This window comes from Plectropomus leopardus, chromosome 19, assembly GCF_008729295.1.
Source record: "Plectropomus leopardus isolate mb chromosome 19, YSFRI_Pleo_2.0, whole genome shotgun sequence".
Lineage (NCBI taxonomy): Eukaryota > Metazoa > Chordata > Actinopteri > Perciformes > Serranidae > Plectropomus > Plectropomus leopardus.
In genome coordinates, this window is record NC_056481.1 from 23,627,652 (window position 1) to 23,640,199 (window position 12,548).

The 12,548-nt window shown below is 37.6% G+C and overlaps 1 protein-coding gene across 1 annotated transcript in view; it reads right to left on the minus strand.

Moving 5' to 3' along the window:
• Positions 1-12,548, minus strand: part of uts2r2 (urotensin-2 receptor 2) — a 29,639-nt gene that overhangs the window by 11,507 nt on the left and 5,584 nt on the right. The window contains 5 exon segments of the mRNA XM_042507589.1: positions 99-222; positions 6,233-6,386; positions 6,993-7,049; positions 8,536-8,600; positions 12,492-12,534. Coding sequence (XP_042363523.1) covers positions 99-222; positions 6,233-6,386; positions 6,993-7,049; positions 8,536-8,600; positions 12,492-12,534 — 443 coding nt within the window.

Consider the following 12,548-nt stretch of genomic DNA (forward strand, 5'->3'; position numbering starts at 1 on the left):
GTATCCTGCCTTACAGAAAGTCAAGCATCATCATCTCTGACGCTGGAGAAAGCACTATGGGACACTACATTAGGCAGCCTTTAACAGCTGCTAGTTACCTGCCCGTGGTTCCACTGTCCTGTTGCCATTTTGGTCCATGAAGATAAATCTTCCTCCAGTGAAGTCAGAGCCATAGTCAGATAGGTACAGGAGCGAGGTGTAGTCAAATGAGCCGTAAGTCACCTGACAGAGAGCAAGACAGGATAACAGTATCTGCATTAAAAAGTGATTTTTCAATATCCTGTTCATAAAGCAAGTCACAATTTTGCACTAAACAATGTTCACTGTTTTTAATAGAATTAAAATGTATGCGGGGCAGCAGCTAATGAAGGGGGGACAGACAACAGCAAATTTATTCTTTAAAATGCCTGTGTGTCCCTTTGCATCATTCTGTGTCCCCTCTCTAGATTCAGAGGTTTTTGTGAACCATCAGGCAGAGCTCACCATGAGGCTTTTTTTCCCCTCAGCAGCAGTTTGTGACTAGTGGCGTGGATAACTGATCTGCTGATTCATTCAGAGCTGATCTGATTAGATCAACGAATGAGAGAAGCAACTGCTGGCAGAGAATGCACACTTTCAGCCCCAGCAGAATGAATGGTTACGTTTCAATTCTAATGCGCCTGATGTTCTGCTACTCCATCTGTGCCCAGAGTACGCACTGCGATCTAAGACTATGGCACAGTGAATAGCTGAACTGTGCAAATATTTCAAAAGCACTCCTAATGAGCAGTATAACCATAAAAATAGAAAATTTATTTGTGGAGGTAGATGTTTTAATTGTGGCAGGGTGCTACAAAGCATAACATATTAAGTGAATCTTAGTGTTCCATGTTAGCATGCTGCCTAATAAATCTAGTAATTCACATGCTATTCACAGTACAGCACAAAGTGCACATGTTCTGGCAAAAGAGTGAGTACAATTGCCTACAATTTGAACAACAACCATTTTCACATGACTTGCTGATCAAAAAGTTGAAATTGTCATACTGTTCTCGACTTCTCAACATTCTTTTATCATTTGAGCTAATACATGCAAAAGTTTCCATTCACTTGTTAAAATCAAGACAGACATTCAACTATACTGTTTGTGATGTCTGCTAAATTGGCAAACTGCCTGCAAGGTGACCGTAATAAACTAGGACTCACAAACAACCAATCTTTTTTTGCTCACTGTATAGTATACACATGAACATGAAAGATCATATGTAAAATTTTGTGCATGTAACACAATGATACACCAACAAACTTACTGTATACATACAAATGTGCATATCCCTTTTCTGTGTGTATTGCTTTGTACGATGTTGATTTTTCCCAAGTCAACTTTTATCTAAAAAATCTAAAAAGTTCAGAGTGACACACAATAGCATTCAGCTAGACAAAACTGACATTTTTGTAAAGCACAGTAAGCAGTCAGTGTCAACAAAAGTACAGCAAAACAGAGCTTTGTATATAAGAATCAGAATCACTTCTGACAGTCTGTTTTTTTGGTTCCCCAAATCTATTGTGTGAAATTTTACCCACCACCAATGTCAAAAGTTTCAAAAAGTTTTTGCATTGCTGCATCGTGACACTTCCCACACCATGTTGCTGAAAATGTATTCTTTATACAGTAAGGATGCTTCATGGGAACAACATGCAGCTCTAACTATTTGACCACACAGAGCTTACAATACATGGTTTCCCAGTCACTGCAGTATCTCAGCCACATTTGCGTACACTGTCAGAAAATTCTTGGTGGAAAGAGCGGTGTTTGGTCCTCTGACATGGTGTCACTTGCTGCTGAGTCTTTTAGTTGAGAATGTCCACAACATTCAGCTTTTGCACTAACAAGAACCCCATCAAAATGTGATACGTGACGGACATCTGAAGTGACTATAGGTTGCAGTGAGGCAAACTTTTGTCACAATTCAGAGGATGTGCTAAAAAAAAAAAGCTCTGTTGGATGTACTGGTGATTTACCAAGCAAAATTACCAAATTTTAGGCAGACTAAATCATGACTCCAGAGGATACAAACCGAGTTTCATAAGAATTCCTGTAGCTGAAAATGAGACATAAACTTTTTGCATGTTTGGCGCCCTCTGGTGGCAGAATATACAACGACTGCTTATTGAAGTTTGGACAAAGCATCCACATATATACACAAAGTCTGGTTACAAATGCTTATTTGCCATTTTTTGATTCATGACTATGTATAATTGAACTGAAAGAAACATTTGAAAATGTGTAACTTCAAAAGTGATTTTAAAAATGTTACATATTGGAATTTCTTTGATAACTTTAGATCTGTAACGTTTGTCAATGATCTTGACAAAGTCTTGGGACAATTGGCACGAGAAGGAGAAGAAGAAGATTGAAAAGGAGAAGAAGAAGAAGAATAGGAGGAGCTAATGGAGGAGCTTGGACCCCTAATAATGTGGGCATAGTTGCACATCTCACTTGTGTAATTATTAATGCCATTAAATGGATTGTAGTCTTAAGGCATGCCTGCAGACTGGAGCCCCCACCTGAAGATTCAGCAGCATCCATTCATGCAACATGAACTGCTGTGGTCTGTTTATGCTGCACAAAGTACAATGGCACTAATGAGAGATGCTCAGATCCATGAGAGCAAACGGAGCTCAAACAGCCAGTGTGTAGCCTTAATGAAACATCAAAGAGAGATGTCAAGGAGCCAGGAGTGGCTGTCTGTTCAAAGACTCAAACAGTTATTTCAGAGCCATAGTGCTCTATCTTGATCTTACCTCAAAGAAAGAAAAACAAAGTGAGCTTCCAGGAGTTTCGTGAATCTCTGAAACAACTTCAAACCAGACAATGCTCTGGTGTTTCCAATCACTGCAATATGCAACTTTTTTACATTACATGATTAATTTGTATAAATGATCAGTGTTTCTCTGTCTGGCCATTGCCTGTCTCAATGCCTCTTTTTCTTGGAACTGCCTTTTCATTGTTAACTGGAATGCTCTGGGTTATATATACTTGGTTGTGGACATGTTAAATATAGTAAACTCAGTTTTAAACCTTTGAAACCTGAGAGATTGACATCACTTTTCTTGTGCTACTTTAAGACACCTTTCACAGGAAATTAAACCTATGAACCCTGAACAAATTGGTGCAGTTTCTTATTAAAGGGCAATAAGCAAGTGAGTAGGAAATGTTCCTAGAGTTGCAAGAAATTAGTACATTAATTTTAAAAAGCTAGAGGAAAAATATCTAGGGAAATTAAAGATGAAAAAGCTATGAATATACTACATTCAAAGCTAATTATCATTGCACATATTTAAAATTTTGTTACAGAAATCTTGTACTTTTTAAGCACTTTTAAAAACTTTTTTTAACTAATTTTAAAGTCATTTTCTTGTACTTCTTCCTGAAGTACAAGAAAATTTTCTCGTTCATTTTTGGATCATTTTGGGTCACGCCAATTCTCTCAGGTTTCAAACAGTTAATTTACAAGGTGAGACAGCAAATTGGAGTCATGCCATCAACAACTGTGGAGAGAGGAGAGAAATAAAAGCACAGAGAGGCCTTGAGGGCTGAGACGCCACATCGAGTTATTATATATACTCGTATAAAGGCGTTATGATGTATTGCCGGGCAGGGTAACTTGATTAGACCACAGTGTAAAACACGATAATGTTGAAGCAGCATTAACCAGTGGCAGGCAGCCAATAGAGAGCCTGACAAAACTTAAATTAAAATAAGCAAGCTTAATAAATTATTAAATTTAAATTCTAAAATGAGAAAATGATTTGTTTTGCCTTTTTCATCATTTCAGTATTATATCAAATGAAGTTATACAATATAAAATTAACTACTTTCTATCCTAACGGGCACTGTTCCAGCCATGCACCAACACTACTTCAACACCAGTTTCCTCCTGATCCTGCCTCCATGTAATAACAGTAAATTGGTATAAAAGGGTGCAGAAGACGCCACAATTGTTTGGTCCAAAAAGTGTCTGTTTGACGTTTGGTTCTGGTAAGGTAGTTGGGCTTTAAGCCTTTGAAACCTGGACTGACATCCCCTTTTTTTGGCTGCATTAAACCACCTTTCACAAGTAAATTGGTTTGATTTCTTTCGAAAACATGGGAAAAAAATCAACTTTTCAAGAAATGTCTCACATATTCCAAGAAACTTGAAACTTAAAAAATCATTTTCAAAAAGCTAGGGAAACATTTCTGGAACAAACTATTTTTATAATTATAATGATTATATATTTAAAATTATTATTATAATAATAATTAAACATTATATTTTTTATGCACTTTTTTGTTAATTTTTTGTTTGTTGTTTTTTACTTTCTTGTTTTTTATTAAAGTTTTTTAGTTTTGTGCAGAGTATAATAATAAATTATACATACATATCCGCATCTCATCCATATGTGCCCATATGTTTTCCAAATTTTCTGGATATTGATACTCTAAGAGGAAAATCAACCTTTTGTCTAACCCTCCCCTCTGCACCCTGGCTGGCTTAGATTGATCTGTGATGTCTAAGTCATATAACAAAAAAATAATAATAACAATTATTATTATTATTATTATTATTATTATTATTATTATTATTATTATTATTATTGCTGTTACTCCTATTGTTATGCTAAATACCTATATTTTTCAAAAACACATAATTCAGTATGACAAAAAGATGAATGAGTGCAACAATTAATTAAATAAATGAATAAATAAAAATCCTGCTCATCTTACCCAGATAACTATAGTAGTTTGTTTTTATTTGGTACTTTCTTATATTCCAGAGTGTTTTCTGTGTGTACTTTTAACTAATTTCTGAGCCATGTCTCTGTAAGTTGCTCATTGTCTTCTTCACATGTTTTTCAGAGTTATCAAGTCTGTTTACAGCAAGGTCAACGAGAGCAAAGTTTGTGGGCCAGACAACCAAAACTATGTGCTAAAAGAGGCTAAAACAAGGCACAGAAAGGAGACAAAAATATTGGTCAGTGCTGTTTTAAAGGGTTGGTTCAGCCAAATGCATAAATACTGCCTACATAAAAATGCCAAATGTCATCAAATTGATTCAAGGTCTATAGTTTTCAGTCTGGCACCATCAGAAAGTTTATGTGCATCAGAAGAGTTAAAATCTCAAATCAAGCAGGTCAGTAGGTGATCTTACAGGGATGAAGACTCTATTCAAAAGCTCATGCACATGTTTTCTTCAGCAGCCTGACAACCCAAGGTCAGCAAAACATAACTCAGTTTCATTACGAAGGCAAGTTTATCCCTGCCACGAATTGGATAAAACACACTTTCCGTGCTGTCATACTTTGACTTGTGCTATGACACCGTATCAGAGGAATGATCGATGGGGAGAAAATTCGCTACCAAAGACGTCAGAGGCCATTTACATTTAAATGAGGGTTGGGTTTGCCAATTAGCCCCAAAATGGCGTCAGAGACAGATGGGGAAGAGAAGTGGGTCCTTTCAATTTACATTTTTCCAGCTGTCGAGGGCCGGCAAGAGAAGATGAGGTGACAAATATTAATATGGGCGAGGCGACTGCAGACACTCTACGGTCCAAGAAATACCACAAGCAAAGTAAGTGTGGACTGCTAGTTCCTCTTCCTCTCGACTCTTTTTCATTTAGCAAGAGAGAAGATGCAGATTCACACTGTGATGCTTGAAAAGTTTTATAAGTTATGCCAATAAATAATACCTTCAGGCCTATCGTATAACATTCAGCCATATTACACTATATTGCAATGATCCGTTTTCATAGCCGAGAGAATGAGAAGAAACAATGTAAAATATACTTCCAATCAGAGGCATTTCTTTCAGTTTTGTTGTTGAGTTATGTGCTATAATAATGATCCACTTTTTAACTAAAATGAGCTGTGGAGATTGGAACTTTTTTTCTCCACAGACAAGGAGAAGGTGGAAGGTGGATTAGCTAGTGAACCGAGAGCTTTGTTTTTCAGGTTGGGCTTATCCATTCATGACATCGAGATAAATCCCATCAGCCCATTTACTGGATGCAGAGAACATCCAAACATTAAGGTCATTATGGATGCACCTATGCAGATTTTTTGCCGTCAGTATGTATTCTAAAATTTAGACTCAGGTTCTCATCAGGCTAATATGTCTGTTTGATGAAGTCAATATCAACCCCTGTACCACCCAAATGTGCCAGATGAGTGCTTCTCTACAAGGTAGAGGGAGTCTGTTTTTGTGTTACCTTATCTATGTGCGGATGCCAGTACTCGTCGTGTTGGGTCTTGGCCGCCGTGCTGTTGATTCTGGAGAAGAAGGTGGGCTTGGTGAGGTACATCAGAGTCGGGTCCAAACCAAATGTCTCGGCAATAACTGCCTGGATTCGCCCGCGGACATTTCTAACGGTGAAAACAGACCCGGCATGTCAAATTGAAAGATCTGACTTGTTCAGTTTCGGTTAAATTCAGTAATTTTCCACCTGGGCCTAGTTTTTCAATGTTTGGACAACAATTGGTCCAGTATTGTGCTGGAACGCTGCAGCCCGAGGCCAAAAACAGGCTACAGTGTAAACATCTGCTTATATTGTGTCTGACAACTTATGGAAAGGATCCCGACAAAGATAGAGATATATTCTACCAAGTAAACTATATAAATGAATATAAATGAAGACTGATATCATACAAACACTATAGGACGCCAACTGACATCAGTCTTCTCATTAGGGAGTTCATGATGTTTTTGAGTTTATATTCAGTCATCCAAGAGGTGTGCATGTACATGGTCAGCATAAAAATTCACACATCTAATTTGTTGACTAACAACATCATTACATGCAACCAAAGGCACCATAATAGGGAGTTATCTCTGCTATTACTGTGCACAAAGTACCATCATTTGAGTCTCAGTCACTTTTCAAAAAATTTCAGGGATCTAATTTAAGAGCGAAACTCTTAAAAATGTGCAATAGATGCATGGCTGATCTTTAATTAAGGTTCCTTAGTCACCTGTAAAGCTGGAAATCCTCTTGTGTGAACACATCCCTGATCTGATCCCCAAAATACCTGCAGAGTCACACAGCCGCAGACAGACAGTTCGGGACGCACACAAAGCCAATCAGAGACACATGAGCAGACAGGGACAAACACGAGCACAGACGCAGCAGAGAGGGGAGAAGAGAGCAGAGGAGATGGGATCTGTTAGCATAAATTAAGGTTTCGCAGCACGGCACAGCGCGCCAGACGGGTGTGCCACCCAACCATCCGAACACAGCAGATAGTAAAACGTTTGACAGCTTCACATGAGGAAGTCGGCGGCGAGGGGGTGAAGTGTGGGAAGCAGGGTGTGAGTGCTATCGTCATCGCTTCCTGATTAAAATCTGCCACACGGTCCCGGAGGATCCAGTGTCAGCCACCTCCCCAGTGGGACGGGAGAGAGATGGAGGGAGGAATGAATGAAGGGAGGTGGGAGGGAGAAGGATAGAGAGGAGCAGATGATCCGAACAAAAGCGAGCTCTGCTGGCAGTGATGAATGAGGGTCGAATGGGTCACTGGACCCAGAGAAGACAGCTCGCAGGGACCGGCATCAGTAAGATTGATGACTAACTGCATAGTTTGGTTCTGCAAATGTAAAATATTATGTAGAATGTCGATCCTGCAGGCATAAAATGATGCCGACATAAAGAACAACACATAAAGACAACATCCAAGGTTCATTCACATTGTTACCAAGACATTTCCATGACCTTTCCATGACTTTGAGGCAAACTTTCAAGACCATACATATTCTGACACAACCAGTGACACCCTTTATCTTTTATGTTACATTACTTTATCATAACTTTTTTTAAAAAACAATGACTTCAGAACAAGATTAGAACTGAATATTAAAATACAACTTAGGGACTGTTTGTTATTTATGAGAGGGGTTGAGGTGGTTTCCAAAAATGGGGAGACATGTCAAAAAGAATTTCAAGCACTTGAGAGGGACTTATGGTTCTTATTTTGTTTTTGGGTTGTTTTCTTTGTTTTTTTTTTATTATTATTATTTGGGCCTTTTTTTACTCAAAAAAATTTGATTTCCTTCAGAACAATTTTTTTGTTTAAAAATCACAAAAAAGAAAAAAGCTTTAAAGCTTTAAATGTGGCTATTTTTTTCTTTCAAAATTTTTTGCATTTTTAAATTGTTTTTCCTTTAAATATTTTCAGCAATTTTTGTAGAAAAAATGGTGACTTTTTTTCTTTAAAATATATATGGTGATTTTTAAAGAAAACATGCTTTCCAACCCCCCGAGCATGATTTCTTTAAAAATTATAAATACACCATTTATCATAGCCAGAAACTGTAGAAACAGAAATTTAACATTTCCGACAGTCCTTGAACAAATCATGTGTTATCATACAGGTTTGTTAAACAAAATTCAATGACTTTTCCAATACTCCCAGGGTATATTTAGTGTTCCGAAACTTTTCCAGGCCTGGAAATTGCTATTTGCATATTCAATGACAATGAAGTTTTTCATGACCTGTGATCCCTGAAAATCTTTCCCACCTGTAGATGTTGACAAACTGTTTCCCCATCGACAATGCTCCAGAGTGCAGATCCAGTATAGAAGCCTGCAAGGGGAAAAAAAAACAAGCATAAGTGAAATCGGTAGATGCGTTGCACAGTAATTTTTTCAAAGTTCAGAGCTGTTCCCTCTGTGGCCTTTTTGTGCCGTTTCACTCTGTCCTTTACTTGTTATTGCTTGTCAACTCCTTTGGGACACTGCTCTGTTTTCCACACAGAAAATGAAAGTCATTTTCTCTGAAGTGCCCACCCCCCGTTGCTTCCCCTCCTTTCACTTAAGTGTCTTAACACTCTATAAACAGTTCCTTCTTTGGCTGAGGGCCTGGCCCCGCTGGGGACAGAAAGCAGGGGGTAGGGCATGCCAGGGACAACCACACATACATGTTTTCTCTGCCAGAGCGGCTCCTCAAACTGGAGCTCTGCTGATTGTGCCAGCCTGCCCTCTAGTGTCCACAGAGGCTCATTACGGCGGGGAGTCCAACTAATATGGAGCATACTGTATGTGGCTGAAATTTAGGGTCAAATTAGAGCTTTCTAGGCAGATACTGGTGCCAATATTTGAAACAAGTTTGTTGGTGGTGTGTACTGTGCTGATGGCCTATCATGGCTGGACAATAAATTAGGTGCTATTTTTAAGCAGAGAAGAGATGAAGAACTGTTGGGATTATACACAATGAATTATTCCCCACATTTTTGAACAACATATATTTTGTTTAAAGTGTACCAGTGATTTTGTAAGACAGTATTGCATATATTTACTATACTTGATTTTTATGAATTCTGCTCTGCCATTCCAATTTTCTTTTTACTTTATACATACTTCCCTTATTAGAAATCACTCAGTCAACTTTATTTGTTATGCAGATGATACTCAATTATATCTATCAATCAAACTGGATTGAATTGAATATTAAAGAGTGGCTCTATTATTTATTTAAAGCTGCGGAATGTAACTAAGTACATCTAGCTAAGTATTTTACTTAAGTACAAATTTGGGATAAATATACTTACTTGAGTATTTTCTTTCATTCTTTTTTTTTTTTACTTTTACGCCACTTCATTTCACAGGGAAATACTTTTTACTTCACTACATTTATTTGACTGCTTTAGTTTCTTTGCAAATTAAGATTTTTGCATAAAAAACATGAGAAGAGTTTCAAACAATTGATGTTATCAAACAGTTTAAAGACAAGTCAAGTTTTTAGAAAGCCCATTATCACAAAACACGCTTTGCCTCAGAGGGCTTTACAGCATACGTCATCTCTCTGCCCTTAGACCCTCACGTCGCACCAGGAAAAACTCGTAAGTACATAAGTATAAAGAATAAGTGCAGCTGAAATAGTTATCAATTAGCCAACTGAAAGAAAATTGATATCCTACTATTTAATATGCATACTTTAGCACATGCACTTTGCACCTGGACTACTGATTTGCACTTTCTGTCATTGATTACTGTCATTTTTATTTTATTTTACTGTTAAAATTAATGTAGTATTATCATTAGCTTTTTGGGGGGGTTTTTTTGGGGTTTTTTAAAAAAACATGTATTCCAACTATTTTAATAAACACTTAATTTTCATTTTTTTAAAAATATTTGTAATCATTTCAAAAACATAATAATATTTTTAAATTATTTCTTTATTTTTCTGCATTGGATACTTAACACTTAAGGTACATATTATTGATAATACTCATTTAATTTTACTTAATATATTCAATGCAGTACTTTTACTGATAACAGAGTATTATCAGTGTGGTATTAGTAGTTTTACTTAAGTAAAGGAACTGCAAACTTCTTCCACCACTGTTTATTTCTTTTAATAGTTTTTTTTAATTCAGTTTAATTGAATTCTATTTATAAAGCCCAATATCATAAATCACAATTTGCCTCAGAGGGCTGTACAAAATATGACATTCCTCGGCCCTTTATCCCTCACCGGATAAAGGAAAAACCCAAACAGGACAAAAATAAAAAAATAAAAGAAAATTTAGGAAGAGCAACTGAGGAGGGATCCCTCTTCAGGACAGATACGCAATAGATGTGTGTACAGAACAGAAAAATATCAAAAAATGACAGTAATCCAAGGTTTTCTTTGTACCTTTCCAGTAGTGTTCCTCATCTATTCAAACCTGAAAATTCTAATTTTGGTTGAAGTATGTCTGTCTTAACATTAAGCTGCTCTCTCCTCAAGCTCTTCTGAAACGTTTTCCCATGTGACGTGACGTCAATTCTGCGCATTTGCATTTAAACCAACATATCGCTGTGGATGTCACGTTTGTTTGGTTCAGAAAGTCAATGCAATGACACAAACAAAAAATTGAGGCAGTAGTAGAGCAGCGACTCCTGTGTGCTGTCAGGTTAAGTTACTGTCTCTGTAAATGGAGTCTGGTGTCTTTCAAGAGGACAGACTCCATTTACAGAGGACATCACATTGCTGTCAGAGAAAGCTTTCTGACAGCAAGGTTAAGTAGTAAAAACAAGTCTAAATGTTGCGTTCACTTTAATTGCTATTGATTATTTTGGGGTGGTACTCTTTTTTAAGAGGCTCAAATGCGTTTTGCTGCTGCCCCAGCTCACTGCCGCCACACTCCTTTGGCAGAAACAGTAAATTTACCAGGCAGAACACATAGAGTTCCTGGTTGACCGCTGCCTCTGATTGGTCAGTTTGTGTGTGTTATTGTGTGACTTTCAGAAGCAAACTAGCACACAAGTACAGCATCCACAGCAGTGCATTGCTTGGCTTCTGTACCCCTGGTTCTCTTGTTTGCAACTTCAAACTGGGAGCTTGCCACCTGCCATACACTATGCATCTATAAATGTGTTTCAACAGTACAAATGCAGAATTACATTGAATCTCAATGTGTCTTCACCTGGTTAAATAAAGGTTTAACAATAACCAGAATTCCCACCAAGAGTTGAATGCCTACATGTCACCGTAAGGTTGGCCTTTGACTTTTTGGATATAAAATAAAATCACTTCATTATTGTTTTGTATTAGACATTTGCATGTAATTTAGCTTTATTTGCGTATGAATTCTTAAGTTATGTACTTGCACTTATGTATATGTTTCGTAACCTTTGCAATTGTAGCACCAAATTCTAATCAGTTCATTCCTGAGTTCAGATGGACATTTGTGCCAAATTTGAGGAGACTCCCTCAAGGCCTTCTTGTGTTCATGAGAATGAGACAGATGCAAGGTTACATCTTGACCTTCAACCACCAAATTTGAATTAATTTACTGTTAAGTCTGAGTGGACATTTGTGCCAAAAAAAAATCCCTTAAGGTGTTTTTGAGATGTCCCATTCATGAGAATGAGACAGATGAGGTTACAGTGACCTTGACCTTTGATCACCAAATCTAATCAATTCATCATTAAGTCCAAGTGGACGTTTGTGCCAAATTTGGAAGAAAAATCCCTTAAGGTGTTTTTGAGATGTGCCATTCACGAGATTGAGACAGCAAAGGTCACAGTGACCTTGACCTTGACCTGTGACCACTAAAATCCAATAAGCCCATTGTTGAGTCCCATTGGACGTTTTTGCCAAATTTCTTGAGATATCACTTTTATAAGAATGGGACAGGCAACCCGAAAACAGAAAGTCTCTCGCCTCGGCTATTGCCAAGGTGGAGGCACTGAGCCACACTGCTGCACTGAGTGACATGCTCCTTTTTTACCATGAACTCACACTGTTAATTTTTGAATTTGTGTTCTTAAATTGACTGTGGGTATTAACATACAAAAACACCAACTTGGGCCCTTAAAAGTTAATGAGGACACAAGCAAATGATAAAAAGATAAACACTGGGAAAAAAGTAGGGGGAATGGCTCCTGATCACATAAATACCATTCACCTAAAGAAATGCTAACCGGGTAAATATTAATCCTTGCCTTCCTGTGAAATTATTCCAACAATTTAATTTGGCGATATACTCACCCCTCCCTCTGACCCAGCCAGTGACAGCCCTCTCTCCGCCAGCCTGCGTGTCAGAGA